General features: G+C 43.7%; 1 protein-coding gene across 2 annotated transcripts in view; it reads left to right on the forward strand.

Moving 5' to 3' along the window:
* The window catches only part of LOC122561354 (VPS10 domain-containing receptor SorCS1-like), a 1,166,089-nt gene that overhangs the window by 869,482 nt on the left and 273,838 nt on the right, over positions 1–22,769 (forward strand). For both annotated transcript variants that reach the window (XM_043713086.1, XM_043713087.1), the window contains exon 5: positions 17,292–17,365. In XM_043713086.1, the coding sequence (XP_043569021.1) occupies positions 17,292–17,365 (74 nt within the window). The remainder of the gene's footprint in view (positions 1–17,291; positions 17,366–22,769) is intronic.

Raw genomic sequence — 22,769 nt, forward strand, 5'->3', positions numbered from 1 at the left:
GCTGTACAGGACATTGGTTAGGCCACTGTTGGAATATTGCGTGCAATTCTGGTCTCCTTCCTATCAGAAATATATTGTGAAACTTGAAAGGGTTCAGAAAAGATTTACAAGGATGTTGCCAGGGTTGGAGGATCTGAGCTACAGGGAGAGGCTGAACAGGCTGGATTTTTTTGCCCTGGAGCGTTGGAGGCTGAGGGATGATCTTATAGAGGTTTACAAAATTATGAGGGGCATGGATAGGATAAATAGACAAAGTCTTTTCCCTGGGGTCGGGGAGTCCAAAACTAGAGTGCATAAGTTTAGGGTGAGAGGTGAAAGATATAAAAGAGACCTAAGGGGCAACGTTTTCATGCAGAGGGTGGTACGTGTATGGAATGAGCTGCCAGAGGATGTGGTGGAGGCTGGTACAATTGCAACATTTAAGAGGCATCTGGATGGGTATATGAATAGGAAGGGTTTAAAGGGATATGGGCCGGGTGCTGGCAGGTGGGACTAGATTGGGTTGGGATGTTTGGTCGGCACAGACGGGTTGGACCGAAGGGTCTGTTTCCATGCTGTACATCTCTATGACTCTATCTAACCAATACATCCCTGAATGCTATGGGTAATTTAGCACAGCCAACTCACCTAACCTGCACATCTTTGGACTGTGGGAGGAAACCAGGGCACCCGGAGGAAACCACACAGACACAGGGAGAAGGTGCAAACTCCACACAGAGGATGGCCCCAGGCTGGAATCGAATGTGGGACCTTGATGTTGTGAGGCTGTCATGCTCACCACAGAGCCATTATGCCACCCCCAAAGTTGGGAGCAACTAAAGTAAATAGGCATCAAGAATAGTGACTGGGCGGCTGCCTTGTTATTCATAAATCCATGGATATTCTTCCAAATGCCCATGTAACTTCACTGGATTGAAGCCCCATAGCTAATCAGAAACCATGTTTCACAGAAACGAGGCCATTGTAGAAAGGATAGTTTATCTAAATTACAGGAAACTAATCGAGGGTGCAACGACTATCACCATTGAGTGACCCCACCCTCACTCACAGATCACCTGGTCACTGATGTTCAGTTCGTGTTCTGCCAGAATCACTTTACTTCAGACCCATGTGAGCCAGAGACAGACGCAAGAGCTGAATGTGAGCAGTGGACTGTGACTTGATGTTTCAGACTTCGAGACTGCCATTGGTGGAGTATAGTACCAGGAGACAAAACTGAGCTGAGTATTTTAAAGGAAAAATCATTCACATTTTGTATTCTACCTGACTTAAAGGATCATGGTTGTGGCACAGGGTGGATACTTTACAATGAAGGGCTATCATATTCTTTCAATATGGCAGGTCTTAATGAGACAGTAGTTAGAAAAACCTATGCAACCTGGAAATTAATAAATAGATACATTAATACAAAAACAAGAAATACAGAACTTGATGAATGTCATTGAAAAACAGAGAGATACTGAGAGATTCTCTCTTGATGGACATTGCCTGACAATTATGTGCTACGAATGTTACTCACCAGTCACCAACCCAAATCCAAATGTCATCCAGATTTTGTTGCATTTGGACATGGACTGCTTCAGTATCTGAGGAGTCACAAATAGTCCTGAGCACTGTGTGAACAATGACTATCCCCATGTCTGACCTTATTGATGAAACATTGAAGGTGGTCAGGCCAACGACACTATCCTGAGGAACTCCTGACATGATGGCCAGGGATGGAGATGATTGACCTCCATCAAGTACTACCATATTTTGATCAGATTAGATGAGAATAGATTCCCTATAGTGTGGAAACAGGCCCTTCGGCGCAACTAGTCCACACCGACTCTCTGAAGAGGAACCCACCCAGATCCATTCCCCCTAACTAATGCACCGAACACTATGGGCAATTTAGCATGACCAATTCACCTCCCTTGCACATCTTTGGATTGAGAGGGGAAACCAGAGCACCCGGAGGAAACTCACGCAGACGCAGGGAGGATCTACAAACTCCAACAGACAGTCGCCTGAGGCTGGAAGTGAACCTGGGTCCCTGGCGCTGTGAGGTAGCAGTGCTACCCACTTCCTTTGTGTTAAATATGACTTCAAGCTGAGAATTGCTTTCCTAAGGTTTACGCTGATTCCAGTTTTGATCGGGTCCCTTGATGCCACACTCAGTCAAGCAATGTCTTGGTATCAAAGGGCAGTTACTTTCACCCCTCCCCTTGAGTTCAGCTCTTCTGTCTGGAGCAGCTGTGATGTGCTTCGGAGCAGAATAGCTCTGTTTGACTCCAAACTGAATGCCACTGAGCAGATTATTACTTGTTGACACCGTCAATGACCTTTTGCATCACTTTGCTGATGAAGACCCGGTTGGATTTTTCCTGGTTTTTATTGGACAGGACTTTCATGTTAAGTCTGTCAGTTAGCTCACTGGGCTTGAAGGTTTATTTTCAGATGTTTCATCACCATACTAGGTGACAGTCTCTGGTGAAGTGCTGGTAGTATGTCCCGTCTCTATCTATAGATCTTGGTTTCTTCAGGTGGGTGATGTCATTTCCAGTTCATTTTATCAAGTGAAGGTAGGTCTAAATCGATGTGTTTATTGAAGGAGTTCTGGTTAGAATGCCAAGCCTTGGATTTCTCGTGCGTGTCTTTGTTTCACCTGTCCTGAGATGTATGTGTTGTCCCAGTCAAAGTGGCGTCCTTCTTTGTCTGTATGTATGCAAACTAGTGAGAGTGGGTCGTGTCTTTTGGTGAGCAGTTGGTGTTCATGTATCTTGGTGGCAAGTTTCCTGCTAGTTTGTCCAACATAGTGTTTTTTACAGTTCTTTCATGGTATCTTATAAATGATTTTGCTGGTGGTATCTAATGGATCCTTTAGGTTCATTAGTCGCTGTTTCAGTGTGTTAGTAGGTTTGTGGGTTACCTTGATGCCAAGGGGTCTGAGTTGTTTGGAAGTAATTTCTGATATGTCTTTGTTGTAAAGTAATGTGGCTGTAGTTTTTGGTTGCTTTGTGTCTGCCTGTTTGAGTTTGTTTCTGAGGAATCAACATTCATTTGATGTGGCCATTACTGGCAAGCCTTGTATTTAGTGCACATTCCTAATTATCCTTCAAAAACAGGCCATGGAGCATGGACACACCCATTGACTGTGAGAGGGAAGTTGCAGGATTTTGATCCTGCAGCAGTGAAGCTGATGCTATTCCCCAGGGCAGGGATGGTGCATGATCTGGAGAGAAGCCTGCAGGATGAGCTATTTCCATCTGTCTGCTACTCTTGTCCTTCTCAGGGGCACAGTGACTCAGTGGTTATCTCTGTTGCCTCACAGCACCAGGGACTAGGGTTCGATTCCAGCCACGGGCAGCTCTCTGTGGGGAGTTTACACATTCTCCCTGTGTCTGTGTGGGTTTCCTCTGAGTGCTCTGGTTTCCTCTCACAGGTCAGGTTGGATTGGCCAAGCTAAAGTGACCCATAGTGTGCAGTCTAGGTGAGTTAGCCATGGGAAATGTGGAGTCATCGGGAATAGTATGTGGGTCTGGGTGGGGCACTCTGCAGAGGGTTGCTGTGTTATCAGTGGGCCGAATGGACTCTTTCTGCACTGTAGGGATCCTATAACAGAGGCCATGGAATTGGATGGTGCTTTGGCATGTTGCTGCAGTGGCTCTGATACACAAGGCAGATTAGTGATCATTGAGCAAGTGAATGGGTTTTCAGTTAAGCAAGCTGCTTTGTGCTGGGTGTGTTCTGGCGTCTGGAGTTACACTGAAACAAAGAAACTCCATCATTTGGAACTCCTGGCCTACACCTTCTAAATGCTTGGCAGGCTTCAGGGAGTCTGGAAGTAAGTTGAACTCTGCAGAATTCTCCACCTCTGACCTGCACTTGTAGCCACACTATTTATACCAGTTAGACCCTTGATAAATCCCCCCAGGGATGGTGGTGCTGGAGAGTCAGCATTGGTAATGTTGCTTGGATACTAATCAAAGTTGGCATGGACTGACAGCTTTGAAAATGGGTCAGTTCAGGGAAAGGGGTACACCTTGGACTCATGTACAGTTTAAAAGGGATGTTTTAAAATACATGGACACGAGAGCATAATCAAGAGATTCATAATCATTGAGTGGAATGACTTATTTCGGTTCATGTAGACTGTGCTGCAATGAGTGTCAGTTTAAATAAAAATAACAGAATTCTCTCTCATATTTAAGAAGAAGTTGCTTTGTAACATTATTGCTGTGAGATTGCTGTTGAATGGAAAGTGTGGTTATAAAACATTAATCTTTCAAATGTGTATTTTGCAGTCTTTCGACAATTATATTTTTGAAATGTTTCAATACAGATCTTCACTGATGCATTATTAATGCAATTCTTCTGAGTTGTCACCTTAAAAGATCGTTCAATAAGTACATTACAAGCAATTGGAATGAATACAATCAAAAATTCAAGTTACCTGAAGGGAAAGCTATCTGCTTGGCAGATATCAGACAATTTGTGCACAGCATGGTCAGACAAGCAGCAATGAGGTGAATGCATGGTCAAATCCGTTTTTGGTGATGAATGAGGATAAATGTTGGTCACACCACAGAATAAATCCCCAGCTCACCACCTGAATGGTATTAGAGGACTCTCTCCTTCTATTGGTATCCCTTGGAATAACATTTCACCTGGAATGCAGCACCCTGTCAATGAAGGATGCTAGAGATTGGTATGACATGGGGTAAACCCCTCAGCTAACTTAAACCCGACACACACAGAAGCTCATCTTGCGCCATAATCTGTTAAATTTCAAGAGGTAAAGGCCATCCCAGATCTCACTATTTAAAGTAAAAGTTAACTATTTTACTCTTTTTAAGTCGAAAAGAGAACATTAAAACAACAACTCTTTGCAACTCCTTTCTCTTAACTCTATCTTTTACTTCCCACTTCACAATACTGGTCTGATAAATTCCCTTTTAAATTTACAGCAAATCACTTTCAAGGCCAGTTATTGTTTTTGGATGTCAAACTTTCTCTGTAGATTTCTCTAGGTCAGCTTGGGTACTCTGCTGCACCAATGGCAGTGTTGCCCTGCTGGCCTTACGTTGGTGCTCGCTTAGCTGCTCTTTGCAGTTCTCCCTTGAACTGTACAAGAAGTCTGGTTTTGTACCCTGAAACATTGGATCATATAATTGGTTTGATGTCATCCCAAACAGTAAAATTCAAATTTGCTTGGATTTTGGTATCTGGGGCATATATTTAATCTGGCCAAATTTGAATTTTTTTTTGTTTCATGACAATGCAGGTCCAGCTATTTGTTTCAACCAAATGTTACATTTTTAAAATGTTCAACACACTCTGTGCTTTCAGTCAGTCCTTGTTAGCTCTTTCTTCCATTTTTCTTTTCTCTTTTCTTTTCTCTTTTCTTTTCTCTTTTCTTTTCTCTTTTCTTTTCTCTTTTCTTTTTCTTTTTTCTTTCTCTTTTCTTTTCTCTTTTCTTTTCTCTTTTCTTTTCTCTTTTCTTTTCTCTTTTCTTTTCTCTTTTCTTTTCTCTTTTCTTTTCTCTTTTCTTTTCTCTTTTCTTTTCTCTTTTCTTTTCTCTTTTCTTTTCTCTTTTCTTTTCTCTTTTCTTTTCTCTTTTCTTTTTCTTTTTTCTTTCCTTTTCTTCTTCTTTCTTTTTTCTTCTCTTTTTCTTTCCTCCTTCTTAAAGGTTCAGTACAAACCTACACCTTCATAACAAGATATTGAGCTCCCATTCCAGAGTGGGCTCTTAAAAGCAGTTTGTTTTGTTCATAAGTCAACAATGTCCCTCTGCTGCTGTACAGAAATGATGTGGAGGAGCTGGGGTTAGACAAAAATCACACAACACCAGGTCACAATCCAACAGGTTTATTTGGAAGCACTAGCTTTCACTCTGAAAGCTTCCAAGTAAACCTGTTGGATTGTAACCTGATGTTGTGTGATTTTAAACACTGTACAGAAAGCGCAAATAGGTTTTATTTTCTGAGAGCTATTTCTTCATTGTGTGTCTTCACATTTATGACAATTTGTTTTAAAGCAGGCGATCTCAAAACAGAACTCGCTGAAATATCATTTATGGTTTCTCCAATTAGTTTGATTAGGGCTTGTAGTGTCATGTCCAGCTGTGTCAATGTCATTGCTGCAAGAGAAGATCAGAAGCTGAGTATTCCTGCATGTGTATCACCTCCAAACTGTCCACATCCTTTCTGCCATCTACTAGGCATGAGTCAGAAGCTCAACACTAGCCAAGACAAAACATGCTGCATCATCAATATCACCTTAAACATTCACTCCTACCACAGCTGGTCCATGGTGTCTGCCATGTGACAGGAAGGGAATCATTGGTGACTGATTCAGAAGAATCATCAATGGTTCTGAATAAGGGTCACTGGACCGGAAATGTTAACTCTGTTTTTCTCTCTCCACAGATGCTGCCAAACCTGCTGAGTTTCTCCAGCAATTTCTGGTATTGTTTCACATCTCCAGTATCCACAAATCGTTGTTTTACATGAATGTGAATGAAGGTTTATGGGGGGAAAGGCAGGAAGATGGAGTTGAGGATTATTAACAAAAGCAGAAATTGCTGGAAAAGCTCAGCAGGTCTGACAGCATCTGTGGAGAGAAATCAGAGTTAACTTTATGGGTCGAGTGACCCTTCCTCAGAACATGACACTCTGCGTCTCAAACCAGCTGTTCAGCCAACAGAGTTAGTTGACCTCTTCCCCCATGTCAACCAATAAGTGGTCAATCCGGGACAGGGTCACCTGGTGCAATTATCCTTTTTCAGACAAACCTCAACAAAAAAACAGACACTGAAAATTGCTTATTTGCATGTTCCTTACAAACTGAGAAAAGAAATAGTTGAGTAATTCTAAATTATGATGATGAGGAGGTGCCGATGTTGGACTGGGGTGGACAAAGTTCAAAATCACACAACACCAGGTTATAGTCCAACAGGTTGATTTGGAGGCATTAGCTTTCAGAGCGCTGCTCCTTCATCAGATAACCAGTGGAGCAGGATCAGGGGACTCACTAGCTGCCTGATGAAGGAGCAGCACTCTGAAAGCTAGTGCTTCCAAATAAACCTGTTAGACTGTAACCTGGTGTTGTGTGACTTGTCATTAAATTATCATGCCAGTCCCTTAGTTGAACACTATCTGTCATTGCTACCTCGGAGATCAAGGTACAACATATAATGGGGCACGAAGAGACTGCAAATATATTCCCATATGAGAAAATCCTTTTGGAAAAGATAGAAATTGAAAGAGTAAACAATGATAAAAAGAACTGATATTCATATAGCACCTGTCAAGGTCTCACATTAACCCAGAGTGCTTCACAGAAAAGTAGTATTTTTCTGAGCATAATCACTCTGTTATAATGTTGGAAACAGCAGGTATTCGGGGCACTTCAATCTCCCTCCAAGACTGTGGGTTTGCCTCTTATTACAGGTGATCCCACATGCCAATTAGAGGATAGCTATTCCCACCCACCCACCCCCTCCTTCCCCCAGGTCTTTATCCCCATATTCTCCTTCCTCCTCAACCCTGTACGCAAGTCCTTGCCTCACCCATTGTCAATTCCTGCCAGCCCAGCACCGGCAACATCCAAGTTCAACATTGTTCTCGGCCCCATCATAGCCGTCATGTGTTTGGGACACTTGCAGTCCTGGCTTTGGCCACCATTCATGGTGGCGGTGCTGGGAGGAGACAGCTGGTGACAAGCATTATTGACTGGCAGCTTTGGGAGGCGTAGCTTCCTCCCTGTTGGCTTAGTCCACCTTCAGCCAATTAATGAACCATCAGACCATAAAATAGCTGTGGGGCACGTCAGTCTCGTGAGCATGGGCTCAGCCCTCCAGTGTGGTGAGCGGAGGGCGATGGGATGGAAACCCCAAAATTCTTGATTAACTTCAGCCATCTGACTGAGCTGTATGAAGTCTGGAGTATTAGATATTAACCTGGTGAGCCCTTTTCCCCAGAGTGGGGTGGATGTTGGGACATGCAGTCAATTTAAGGAGGAGATAGACATGTTTTTTAATTAATAATGGGTTGAGGATTATGGAGAATAGGTGGGAAAGTGGAGCTGATCCCAAGATGAGATCAGTCATGATCATTTCAATGTTAGAGCAGGTTTGAGGGGCTGAATGGCCTACTTCAGTTCCTATTTCTTATCTCCAGTACATTATAACCAGCAAATTAACCCATTAAAAGCAATGGATATAAGGCACCTTATTTTTTTAAATTCTTCTCTTTTTTTCTCAAAGCAGTATTCTAGTATAGGTCACATACAGTGGGATGGCAATTTTAATCCTCCTTTGAGAGTATGATAACTGGTGTTTAGAAGGCTTAAATGATGTGGTACCTCGGAACAGTGGTGAGCTGCAGTATCTGTCTATCGTGGCTTATAGGTCAGGGACCTTAATAATCACTGCTCACAGACACTGAGGTGGCACTTAAGTAGAAAAAGCATGAGGTAAACAGCACAGCTCATCAACACTTAAACTATATCTCGCCCACAGCTAGAGTATAAACACATCAACAGCTTGGAGGCACACGCAATGATTGCAGCAATGTTTTCATAGATCATAGATCTTGCAGGTCAGTGGCTGGGGTGTTCACAAATCATGGTGTTTTCACACACTGTTCAATACAGGAAGACGATGTGGGAGGCAGCAGTAAAGTTGACTTAATTGTTGAATGGGTGTTGTTATCACAATAGCTGTGATCTTCAGCGAACAACTAATCATGCCCTCTTGAGCATCTTTTGAGTGGAGTTGTAACTCAATAAAATCCTAATAAGTAAAAACATAGAAATATCAGGCATGAAAGAACTAGCTTTTTCCTCATGGAAGTAATGTTTTTTTTTCAAATCAGGTTCCTGTAACCTGGGGAACTTGCTGAAAACCACACATTGTCAAAAAGCAAACAGCTATTTTGTTTTTTAGAAACATTAACCATTTTCTGTGACAATCCTGATTGTATGGCACGGCACTGAACACAAGTGGAGAGGGCCACAGTAGCTGGATGTTTAATGCTGGAATGGCTGGCCTGTTGTTGAGAGGGGAAGGATGGCAAATCAAACTATTTTTCATTGGAAGGGCTTCTGCATTTTTTTCCAAACCATTAAATAATTCAAGCCAGCATTAAAGGTAAAGTCACTACAGAAACATAGGAAGAAAAAGATTGGTGCAGGAGTAGGCCCTTCCACCATTCAAAATGATCGTGGCTGATCATTGAGTTCAATAGCTTCATCCTGCCCCCACGCCACTTATCCCTTGATCCCTTTAGCCACAAGAGCTATATCTACTTACTTTGTTTTGGCTTCAACCACTTTCTGTGATAGTGACCTCCAGAAGGTCACCACTCTCTGGGTGAAAACATTTCTCCTCATCTCAGTCTCAGTCCTGAAAGGTTTATCCCTTATCCTTAAACCATGGTTCTGGACTCCCGCTTCCCCCTCCCCCACCACCGACCATCAGAAACATCTTTCCACTTTCTCACCTTCCTAGACCCATTAGAATTTTGCAGGCTTCTGTAGATCACTCCTCATTCTTCTAAAGTCCAGTGAATACAGATCTAACTGACTCAATTTCACCTCATATGTCAGTCTTGCCATCCAGGAATCAAATTGGTAATCCTCTCTGCCTTTGTCAATTACAAAAATATCTTTCCTCAGATAAGGAGACCAAAACTGCACACAATATTGCAGGTGTGGCCTCACTATTGCCCATTATGTCTTCCCAGACCATAGACACATGTCTCATTAGGGAGAGACAACTGGTGCTGGTTTAACCTGATGGTCACCAAGCTTCAGGCGAGGGGGAAAGGTAGAGAAGAAGAGTCCTTTATGGTAACCTCAGCCAGAGTGGGAATTGAACCCACATTGTTGGCATCACCCTGCACTGCAAACCAGCCACCCATCCAACTGAGTAAACAGTGGGTCTTACTGAGTTCGATAGTCGAATCAGATATTTAGGTTGAGTCACAAATGGAGGTTGGTGTATCAGGAAATTCTAGAAGAAACAGAAAATTCTTAAACTGAATCACCTCCCTTTTAAATTTTTACTTTTAATTCCCAGAGAGAAAAATAAAATGGTAAGAAAGGCAAATTCCTAGCAATGAAATACTGGGTGTACTGGACTCCCATTTTGAAGTATACACACATTGCACTAATGGGGTGTTTCCTTCACCAGTTTTACTGGTGTTTTGTTCTGGGTTATTTGATAGTCTACCCCCTTAACCCTTGATGGTCTCCACTGATGCTCCTCTTGTCTCCTTCAGTGAAGGCCTCATTTCTGATTTCATGGCTGCTGCTGTGACCATGGGTCCTCAGACAATGGGGCAACTATTCCTCTGCCCCTTGGTCTATAGCATGATGGGCAGAATGAACAGAAGCAATTACAAAAGGAAAAAGGAAGAGGGAGTGAACGGATGAAGAACACTCAGGTGGAGATCATTTTTTTTATTTCCTCATTTACAGGATGACTAGGTCAGCAGGCTTTTGCCCATCCTGGAGAGTGGCTAAGATATGAGTCACATGTGGGTCAGACTAGCTATGATGGTTAAAGACAAACTAGCTGCAGATGCTGCAATCCAAAGTAGACAGGCAGGAGGCTGGAAGAATACAGCAAGGCAGGCAGCATCAGGAGGGAGAGGGACATAGGAAGGCAGGCAGCATCAGGAGGTGGAGAAGTCAATGTTTCGGGTGTAACCCTTTAGCAGGCCTGGGGGTGGGGTGGGGTGGGGGGGAAGCTGCAGATAAAGGGGGTGTCGGGAGCAGAGTGGTGAAGTGGGAATAGGTGAAGACAGGTAGAGGGTACGACCTGATTGGTCAATGGGAGGAATGACTCCGGTTGGTGGCAAGGAGCAGTGGAAGGGAGGTGGGAGGGGCTGGGAAGAGAGTTGGGGGATGGGAACGGAGGTTATTTGAAATTGGAGAACTCAATTTTGAGTCCACCGGGCTGTAGGCGGCCCAGGCGGAAGATAAGGTGTTCCTCCAATAGGAACTGTGGTTTGTTTTTGCAATGGTGGAGGTCAAGGATGGTCATGTTAGAAAGGAAGTGGGAAGGGGAATTAAAATGGGCGGTGACTGCGAGTTCTGGTCAGCCTCTGTGGGCCCGGCTGCGATGCTCGGTGAACCCTTCCTTAAGTTTACGTTCGGTCTCCCTGATGTAGAGAAGACCACATCAGGAACACCTGATGCAGTAAACTAGGTTGGAGGAGAGGCAGGTGAACCTCTGTCTCACCTGGAAGGACAATATGGGGCCCTGGATGGAGGCGAGGGGATGATATACCGGCAGGTTTTGCATCTTTTTCGGTTGCGGGGAAGGTACCTGGGGGTTCGGGGAGTGGGGTGTAGTGGGGAGAGTGGCACAAACCAAGGACTGTCAGGGGTATTGGTCTTTATGGAAGGCAGAGAGGGCTGGGGAGGGGAAGATGTTCTTGGTAGTGGGGTCTAGTTGGAGTTGTCGGAAGTGTTTAAGGATGATGCATTGGACACTTCCACCAAATCCAACTAGAAGTCTCCTCACCCAATGCATCACCCTTAAATACTTCCACCAACTCCAACTAGACCCCATCACCAGGAACATCTTGCCCTCGCCACCCCTCTCTGCCTTCCGCAAGGACCGTTCCTTCGACATTTCCAGAATAATGCAGGCCTGTTGTTGAAGAGTTCAGTAATGAACCTTTCTGCAGACCCATCAATGGAGATTGGCTCCTTTCAAAGTCCACATGAAGGGATTCAACATTGAAGTCAACTGAGAACAGTAGGAATGATGGGGCAACTGTGCTAGCTGAATGTATAAATCTAGTTACCCAATCAAGTAATTGTCCAACAGAATTATTATTGCAGGAAGATTTAAGCAGTAACATACTAAAAGTTTAAAAAAAACAAAAGAAGGGTGCGTGTATGGAATGAGCTGCCAGAGGAAATGGTGGAGGCTGGAACAATTATAGCATTTAAAAGGAATCTGGATGGGTATATGAATAGGAAGGGTGTACAGGGATATGGGCCAAGTGCTGGCAAATGGGACAAGATTAGATTAGATTAGATTACTTACAGTGTGGAAACAGGCCCTTCGGCCCAACAAGTCCACACCGACCCGCCGAAGCGCAACCCACCCATACCCCTACCTTTACCCCTTTAACCTATCACTACGGGCAATTTAGCGTGGCCAATTCACCTGACCCGCACATCTTTGGACTGTGGGAGGAAACCGGAGCACCCGGAGGAAACCCACGCAGACACGGGGAGAATGTGCAAACTCCACACAGTCAGTCGCCTGAGTCGGGAATTGAACCCGGGTCTACAGGTGCTGTGAGGCAGCAGTGCTAACCACTGGGCCACCATGGATAATTTAGGATATCTGGTTGGCATGGACAAGTTGAACTGAAGGGTCTGTTTCCCGTGCTGTATATCTCTATGACTCTATAACTGCAGATGCTGGGAATCAGAAACATAAACAGAAATTGCTGGAAAAGCTCAGCACGTCTGACAGCATCTGCAGAGTAAAATCAGAGTTAATGTTTCCATTTTTGAGAAGATATGTCCTCATATTAAAAAGACACAATCACCAGTCTGTCTCACTGTGATGTTGACAGCAAGACTTATTACAAATTGTACTGGATGGTTTTGCTCCTCTTGTTCAGTGCTCCCTGTGGATTCACCTAACATCTTCTTTTTGGTGTATCCTATTTTAATTTAATTCCTGTTAACCCAGTATTATTTCCAGATCTCTGCCAAATCTCCTCAGTTACTGGCTGTTTACCATCTCCATACAGACTGACAACTTGTGAAAAGAAATTCAAACTTCCAGTTAATAATGAAAGGATTGTGTTTTCATGTACTTTAGCCTTTGTTAATTCAACACAATGTTTACAGACAACTTACATTTTGAACCACAAAACAGAACATGGGACTTTTTATTCAAACACAAATAAAAGCACACTTCCGAGATATACCTCAAACTCACCAATAAATAGACATTAAATTCTCTAAGAATGACCCTAAAGTAATTCATAGCTCCCAAAGATTTGTTTCTGTTTGTTTTTCTCTCAACCTGTGAAACATGTGACATAACCTTTTAGACAATATGATATTGAAGCAGATTGACGCCATTTGGTCGATCAAGTCTGCTGGACCATTTGATCATGGCTAATAATATTCTCAGAGTGGGATTGATATGTATAATTAAAATAAGATTTGTAAAGAAGTTGTGTTTCTAGTTTTTGACTTAGTAACTGTTTGGTTTTTGGTGTTTCTGCAACCATGCCGGATTTGTAAAGCATTACTTTTGAGTGAATGGGTTTTGTTCAATGTTAATGGTCTTTTGTTTATTTAGATGGTTATGTGACAGAGCAAAGAACATAATAAGGCCTCAAGGTTTATTCAAGAGCTCTGGATAATTTTAAGCATAAGGAGAACACGCATAACAGACGGAGAAACAATCCTGTGAAAGTTTTGGAACAGGATACTTCTGTGCAAAAGTCTTCAAAGATTGGAAACAGTATCCTGCTGTCAGCATCACAGTGAGACTGAGTGTAGAGAAAGTCTCACTGTCAGCATCACAGTGAGACGAGTGTAGAGAGTGTCTCACTGTCAGCATCACAGTGAGACCGAGTGCAGAGAGAGTCCCACTGTCAGCATCACAGTGAAACCGAGTGTAGAGAGTGTCCCACTATTAGCGTCACAGTGAGACAGAGTGGGGAGAGTGTCCCACTGTCAGCATCACAGTGAGACCGAGTGTGGAGAGAGTCCCACTGTCAGCATCATAGTGAGACAGAGTGCAGAGAGAGTCCCACGGTCAGCATCACAGTGAGACAGAGTGTCGAGAGAGTCCCACTGTCAGCATCACAGTGAGACCGAGTGCAGAGTGTCCCACTGTCAGTATCACAGTGAGACCGAGTGTCGAGAGAGTCCCACTGTCAGCATCACAGTGAGACCGAGTGCAGAGAGAGTCCCACTGTCAGCATCACAGTGAGACAGAGTGCAGAGAGAGTCCCACTGTCAGCATCACAGTGAGACAGAGAGTAGAGAGTGTCCCACTGTCAGTATCACAGTGAGACCGAGTGTAGAGAGAGTCCCACTGTCAGCATCACAGTGAGAGAGAGTCCCACTGTCAGCATCACAGTGAGACCGAGTGCAGAGAGAGTCCCACTGTCAGCATCACAGTGAGACCGAGTGGGGAGAGTGTCCCACTATCAGTGTCACAGTGAGACAGAGTGGGGAGAGTGTCCCACTGTCAGTATCACAGTGAGACAGAGTGGGGAGAGTGTCCCACTGTCAGCGTCACAGTGAGACAGAGTGGGGAGAGTGTCCCACTATCAGCATCACAGTGAGATCGAGTGTAGAGAGTGTCCCACTGTCAGCATCACAGTGAGACAGAGTGGGGAGAGTGTCCCACTATCAGCGTCACAGTGAGACAGAGTGGGGAGAGTGTCCCACTGTCAGCATCACAGTGAGACCGAGTGTAGAGAGTGTCCCACTGTCAGCATCACAGTGAGACAGAGTGCAGAGAGTGTCCCACTGTCAGTATCACAGTGAGACCGAGTGTAGAGAGTGTCCCACTGTCAGTATCACAGTGAGACAGAGTGGGGAGAGTGTCCCACTGTCAGCATCACAGTGAGACAGAGTGGGGAGAGAGTCCCACTGTCAGCATCACAGTGAGACCGAGAGTAGAGAGTGTCCCACTGTCAGCATCACAGTGAGACAGAGTGTAGAGAGAGTCCCACTGTCAGCATCACAGTGAGACCGAGTGTAGAGAGTGTCCCACTGTAATTTCCTATTGTGAAAAAGTGAATTTGTGATCACAGGAAGATCATTGGCTGGATTAGAAAGATTTGAGGTTTTGAAGATATGTGGATCAACCCAAATGACAAGATCTGACACAGTTGCATGTTTATCTGTTGTTGTCTGTTATTCATTAAAAACAACATAAATCTGTTAATAATATGAGTAAACAATTAATGGAAAAACCCATTAAGATTAGCTGTCCTGGTGGTGCAGACAGATCTGGTGGTGATTGGTTTAGTTTCAGCATCTTCAGCACAGGATTAGGAGCTGGACGCTGTGCTCCAGATGCTGAGCTGCTTCAGGGAGGGCCAATAGTACCTGGATTATTTGTACCAGGAGGCTGTCATGTGTAGTAGACGGGATTTTCAGATACAGTCAGGGGATGGAGGCTGTGACTGCCAGTGAGCCCGGTAGAGGACCAATGGATGGCAGTGTTAGCCTCTTCAATTTTCCCAACAGGCTTGAGGTTCTCTCAGCTTTTTTTTGGATGGTTGTGAGGGCTGTGGGATGGATTAGCTTAATGACAATGGAGCCTTGTACAGGAAGCCATCTGATCGGGAGGAGCCAAGAGGAATGCAATGGTGATAAGGGCAGCATAGTCAGAGGGATTGATACTGTTGTCTGTAGTAGAGACTGTGAATCCAGACAGCTGTGTTGTCTGCCCAGTTTCTGGATATCTGCTCTGGGCTGGAGAAGAACTTACAGGTAGAACAGAAGGATCCATTTTTCCTGGTCCTTAAAAGCACCAGTGACAAATGTAGAGATTCTGCATTGCCAGTAAAAGGACCTCGGTACCAAATTAAGGAGCAGGATCTCAAAGGGAGTAATCTCTGGTTCATTACCTGTGTTACGTGCAAATTGATGTCGGGCTGACAAGACTCTAGAGATGAATATTGGGAGGCTGGTGTGGGAGAAGTGGGTTCTGGGTCATGGGGCACTGACACCAATACTGAGAGAAAGTGGAATCTATCATGATGGGATGGTCTACACCTGAACTGTCCTCAGGCTGATGTTCTTGCAAACCACAAAATGAGGGAAGTAGAGTGTGTTTTAAACTAAATAGAGGGGGCACAAGTGCCAAGTTATGGTGAATCAAAGAATAGGAAAAATGAAACCGCTGAAGGAATCAATCTGGGGAGAATGTATATCTATTTGTGCTGTTAATTCATCTACGTTGTTACGAATGCACTGCACATTAAGGCACAAAGCCTTTCAACTTATCTTTTTAGCCTTGTTTGTCGTCTTAACTTTATTTTGCATCATGGCCTCATTTGCTGATCCTCTATATTTCTTATGCATCTACTTTGCAGTTTTCTGCCTTTTGTTTCACGTCCACACCCTCCCCTCCCCTCCCCACCTCCCTATCCCCCTACTAAGGTTCCCATTGTACTTGTTGTAATAGCAGTGTCATCATGCAGCAACAACGCAGGAGTCACAAAGGCTGGTGCGGAGTGGAGCTCGATGTCATCAGTGTACATGTGAGAATGAGCCCAGTGCTTTCAAATGATGACACCAGTGGGCAGTGTGTAGATGAAACAAATGTTTAAATCAATCACTGTGGAACACCAGAGGAAATAGTGTGGGAGCAGAAAGGGGAGCCATTGTAAACAATACTCCAGGTAAAAGTTGTCAAGAAATGCAGCAAAAAACAAAATCATTTAATGAATTAGGATCTCCCCTGTTCTTGGCAATCAGAACATTCAATCATGAAATGGGGATATGGTCTATATGCTGGTAAATGGGACTGGATTAATTTAGGATATCTCATTGGCATGGACAAGTTGGACTGAAGGGTTGTGTGTTGATATATCTCTCTGACTCTCTGACTCCAAATGTGGACAGGAAGTCCATGCTGCAGAAGCTGTTAATAATGTGCTGAAACTAACATGTCAGATTATATTTTATCAACCTTATCCTTCCAGCTCCATAAGATGATGGACATTATGTCAGATCAAATCGTATTATTACATGGATTAAAATGCTGCAATGTTAAAAATCACATAACACCAGGTTATAGTCCAACAGGTTTATTTTTAGATTCCCTCCAGTGCAGAAACAGGCCCTTCGGCCCAACAAGTCCACACCTACCCTCTGATAAGTAACCCACCCAGACCCTTTCACCTACTCCCTACTAATGCATCTATCACTGTGGGCAACTTAGCAGACAGGCACCAAGGCTGGAATCGAGCCCAGGTCCCTGGCGCTGCGAGGCCACTGTGCTGCACTGGTTTTCAGAGTGCTGCTCCTTGATCAGAGCTCTGAAAACTAGTGCTTCCAAATAAACCTGTTGGACTATAACCTGGTGTTGTGTCATTTTTAACTTTGTACACCCCAGTCCAACACCGGCATCTCCAAATCCTAAAATTCTGGAGTAATTTTATATTTAATTGATAATCTTCTTTTGTTTTTCTCACAGGAAGCAATATAATCCTAAAAAAGGCAAAGATAATGGAATTTGGGCATCTCTGAAATGGTACTGATATCTTTGGTATTTGTCCTTCCTTGTTTTACAGTTGTACAGCTCCAGTGACTTTGGAAGGAGGTGGCAGCTGATTCATGAACGAATTACTCCAAATCGGTTTTACTGGTAAGAGCTCATTGAATCCGTGTGGGTTTGACATCTCCCATCAATGGAGATAAGTGATCATAAACGTGAATCTTTGTCCATCAATATAATTGAGTTGGATACAAACCTGGCATGTCACAGACACCCAGAGAACCTCATATCGTGTTATAAAGCAGGAAACATCCATTCAACCACAAGTCACGGAGTCTAATATCATTTACCTATTCAACTCTCATCTCTTCAGTCAGCTTGCTTATCAGGTGCCTCTCCTGTACAATGCATTTCAGTGTTTTATAAGGAGTAGCACATGAAATAGCATGAGGGAACATCAGTAAATGGAATGTGTTTTGTAACCATAGAACAACTGAGTAGTTGACCAAAACATTCCTGTTTTGGTGAATATTTTATTTCCACTCCATGTGAGGAAGTTTTGTTTCAAATGCCCAAATCCTCCCAGAGCAGCAATCGCGGTTGGATTGCAGCTAAATTCTGATTTTTTTAACCCAAGAACCCCCAGGCTGTGCATTGCTGACCAGGACTTCATGAAATGGCATGGCTGTCATATGAGGACAGATTGGATCCAATGGGCCTGTATTCTCCAGAGTTTAGACAAATGAGAGGGGACCTCATTGAAACATATAAAATTCTGATAAGGTCGGATAGACTGGATGCAGGAATGATGTTTGCTCTGGATAGGAACTCTAAACCAAGGTCATGATTTCAGGAAATGAAATAGGATTAAGATGGAGAAGTATATCTTCATTCAGAGAGTGATGAACTTGTGGACCTGTCCACCATATAAGGCTGTGCTGGACAAGCCACTAAATATATTGAAGGAAGGAATAGATAGACACTAATGGACAAGGGGCCAGTGTGGGGGTTTGATGCTGAGGTAGAGCATATTGAGATGGTGGGGCAGGCTGAAGGGGCTTAACCAACTACTCATGGTCCTATATTCCATTTTCTTGTGTATTTTTCAATCCTGGTCTCCTCAGAAATGTGAAGGATACCTGAAATTGGAGCCCTTTCTCACCGTGAAGGACCACGAGGAGCCAAACCCATGCCCCTTTTTTTTACACTACCAACACGGTGGCACAGTGGTTAGCACTGCTGCCTCACAGCGTCAGAGACCAGGGTTCGGGTCGGTGTGGACTTGTTGGGCCGAAGGGCCTGTTTCCACACTGTAAGTAATCTAATCTAAAAAAAACTGGTAAATGTATTCCTACACCACACTGAAATGTTGTGTGTTGTTCAGTGTGCTAATGAGTGAGGGTGAGGGAGGTGAATGGATGGGGAGTGTGAGGTGTGGGTCAGTGGGTAGGATGGCCACTGGTGATAAGGATGGTTGTGTAGAGTGGTTGCTGGTTGAGTTATCGATGGTGAGACTGGTGGAGTAACATGGAGCTAGTTGGCAGGACAGTAAGTAGATGCTTACCAATACGTACTGCTGCGCTACTCAATTGAAATTGTCACACCATTGCACTTGCAAAAGGTGTTGGCACAGAAAGCATGATGGCCTGGCATTTTAAGTGCTTATCCAGATACGCCTACAATGTTGCAATAATACCTGCCTCCACCACCCTCTCAGGCAGCATATTCCACATTTCTACCACTCTCTGCATGAAAAATAAATTCTGCAAATCTCCTCTAAATCACCTATCCCTCACCTTAAACTAATACCGTCTGGTCTTAGAATATCTGCCATGGGAACACATTCTCATGGTCTACCCTGTCTATGCCTCGCATTATTTTGTAGACCTCAATCAGAACTACCCCCTCATCCCACCCCCCCCACCCAACCCCAGCCCACCTCAGCATCCTGGGGAATGGGATTCAAATTCCACATGATGGAGGGTGAAATTTTAATTCAATGAAAAGCAAGCCTAAAGGTGACAGGTCGCCATTGTCAACTGCCACAAAATTCCATCTGGTTCACTAATGTCTTTGTAGGGAAGGAAATCTGCCATCTTACCCAGTCTGACTTACATGTAACTCCAGACCCACAGCAATATGGCTGATTCTTAACTGCCCAGTGGGCAATTAGGGATGAACAATAAATACTAACCTAGCCATCTACATTACCTCCCACAAACAAATTGTCTAGGCCATTGGTGAGATCACACCAAAAGTACCATGTATAGTTCTGGCCCCCTTATTTAAGAAAGGGTGCAATTGCACTGGGGAGTGTTCAGAGAATGTTTATTTGACTGATTCCTGGAATAAAGAGGGAATCTGATGCAAAGGGATCTGGGTGGGTATATGTATTGGACAGATTTAGAGGAATATTGGCCAAATGCTCACAAATGAGACTAGATTTATTTAGGATATCTGGTCAGGATGGACAAATTGGGTTGAAGGGTTTGTTTCCGTGCAGTACATCTCTGTGACTCTAACAGGTTGGACCTGTTGGGTCTGCAGCCCTGGGAGGTTAGAAGAATGTGAGGTGATTGCCCATAAGATCCTGAGGGGATTTGACAGAGTAGATGCTGAAAGCATGATTCACTCTGCAAGACAGACTAGAACAAGGAACACATTTTAAAAATCAGGATTAACCTATTTGGGATGGTGATGCAGGGAAATCTCTGAATGTTGTGACTCTGTGGAACTCTTTCTCAGAGAGTAGTGGAGACAAGGACAATGAGTAATTTTAAGGTAGAGTTGGATAAATTCTCAATGAACAGGTGAGTCCCAGGTTATTAGGATAGGCAGGAAAATGGAGCTGAGACCACATCAGATTACCTGTCAAATGGTACAGCAGCTCCAAGGAAGTAATGGTCTGTTCCTACTCCTAAGTAGGATATTCAGATGTCCTTTATAGTAAAGCATGGAGCAATTTAATAATGCACTCTTTGAAGTGGGGTTTGAAAACAATTGTATTCCCTTCTCTGTTATATTTTTGTGGCATTATTTCACAAAATTAACCTTGACAATATCTTGAAGAACCATGCATAGCCAACATTGATGTCTCTCAACTCTCACAATGATGTCAAGATTAAAGTGGCGCTGGAAAAGCACAGCAGGTCAGGCAGCATCCAAGGAGCAGGAAAATTGATGTTTCGGGCAAAAGTCCTTCCTGCCCCTCGGATGCTGCCTGACCTGCTGTGCTTTTCCAGCGCCACTCTAATCTTGACTCTAATCTCCAACATCTGCAGTCCTCACTTTTGCCTCTCCCAATGATATGTCTGCCCTTTAAAGATGGATAATTTGAGAGAAAAAAAAGATTCCTTCTCATTGTAATTATATACTGAGCATTGTATTTTCATCAAAAGAAGCATTTTGAAGTCTCCTGGTCCATTATCACTGTTGTAAGAACATTCTGTTAATGATTACTGTGCAGGTGTAACTAATACAATCTTGTATCTGGTGGATAAAATATGCTTTTCAATTTTACCTCTATAAAGGTTTAATTGTGTTTTTGGCAATTTAAAGAGATTGTAAAGCCGCAGTAATAAAGTGGAGGATGAATCAATAATGGGCATATTGCATAAATCTTTTGTACCGGTTTTAACAAATGAGAATAGGGACGCAAGTATGCGAGAGGATGAGGTGGGAAAAAAGAGGAAACTGAGTGTAGAAAAAAAGACTCATTCTAGAAAATAGTAAAACTTAGGAAGGAAAAGGCGGTGGAAGCTATTCCCATGATTATTGCCTCCAGCGTGAACATAGTTTTTTGTGTCTCATGTACTTGTTTGAAACATTTAAGTTCTGGAGGAGACTTTACCCAGTCAGTGTGGCAAGAAGATTTCCTCTTGTGAAAGAACCTATAAGTAAGGTGACTTGTTAAAAATTAAGCTTAGCCATCCAAGATAGAACTGAGGAGAATTACTTTTTATCTCTCACAGAGAGTTAACAGTCTTTGGAACTCTGCCTCAAGCAGAATCATTGAATATTTCTAAAGCAGAGGCAGGTGAGATCATGGTTATCAACAGGTTAGGCAGGAATGTTGAGGTTAGAATTAGGTCAGCCACGATCTTATTGAATGGTGGAGCAGGCTCGAGGGGCCAGATGGCCTACTCCTGCTCCTGGTTTGTATGAAGTGACACCAGCTGTTCAACGGAGCCTTTTTGCACCAATTCAATATCTTTTTTAGATATTGAAGCATAAAAAATGACCAGCAAGTTCGAATGTAATTCTGGCACCCGCTGCAAACAGAACATTGTTGTTTGCTAATGAGAAATGACCTCACAGTCATTGGAATTATTTAGTTTGAATTTATTGTCACATCGAAACGACGGAGTCCATTGTATTTGTTTGTTCCAATACCTTGGGCAGGACTTTGTATTTTGGGTGAAGACCTTGATGTCAGGGAGAAATACAAGCCCTAACTCCACCTTGCTGGGGAGCTCTCACATGATAGTGACCAAACCGGGCAGAATCTACTCCTGAGCAGAGGAAGCACTTGCCATGCCACAGTGAGCAGGATGTAGAGGTTAGAGGGCCAGTACGATCTGTAACTTGTCCTTTGACCTTTAAAGGTGCCCCTCCTAAATAGGAAATGGACACAGCTACTGTGCCACCCAAACGCAGGGTGACCTGTAGCTGTTCAAGGTTGGCAGTAAGGAGGAAGTGATGGTGATGGTGTGCATGGTGGAGGCACAGAGGATGGGTATGTTGGGAAGAGGACTTAGAGTCTTCATGGAGCACTGGCCCCTATTCTTCACCTCAGAGATTATCTCCAGGTGACCACTGGGCTACTGGTAGCACAAGGACCTAGACATTAAAGGTTCCTGCTGGCCACTGACCAAGGATCTGATTGGCTATATACTAACCGTAACAGCTTTACCTTGACTATCCCCAGTTCCACCTCCAGGAAAATACCTCAGGGGCAGGATGGTGCTGCCAGACCAGCACAGTCATGTCTCCCTCTGCTGCCATCCACTAATTGAAAGAAAAATGGAAAATTGTTGAAGAACCGAAGGAGGCCATTTGGCCGACCATGCTTATACTGGCTCTTCAACTTAATGGCATTGTTCTCATCACAATTTTGCAAAATCATTATTTTCAGGTTAGAGTTCAATTCCCTTTTAAATGCTTCAAATGAACCTGCCTCTGACACACTCTCAGACAGCACGATCTAGACCCTAATCCTCACAGCACAAAGTTTATTTCTTTATTTCGCAAATGACATTTCCTTCTTTCACCAATTGTTTTAACTATCAGCCCGTCTCTTTCTTGATCCTTTCAGTTTCACCCTTTCTACTTTGTCCTGGACCTTATGATTTTGCACAGGTGTATGGAGTCTCCTTTCCAGCCCAGTTTCTCAAATCTCATCGTAACTGAATTAGTTCAATGTTACGATGTTTATTTTTCTCTGATTATGGACTCCATCAATAAGCTGGTTTATTGTCTCATGCTAAGGTTCAGGCACCATCAATTACTGCAGCATTCTCCCACTCTCCAGCCTCCACCCCCCACCCCCAACCCT

The sequence above is a fragment of the Chiloscyllium plagiosum genome, chromosome 22 (genome assembly GCF_004010195.1).
Source record: "Chiloscyllium plagiosum isolate BGI_BamShark_2017 chromosome 22, ASM401019v2, whole genome shotgun sequence".
In the NCBI taxonomy this organism is placed as follows: domain Eukaryota; kingdom Metazoa; phylum Chordata; class Chondrichthyes; order Orectolobiformes; family Hemiscylliidae; genus Chiloscyllium; species Chiloscyllium plagiosum.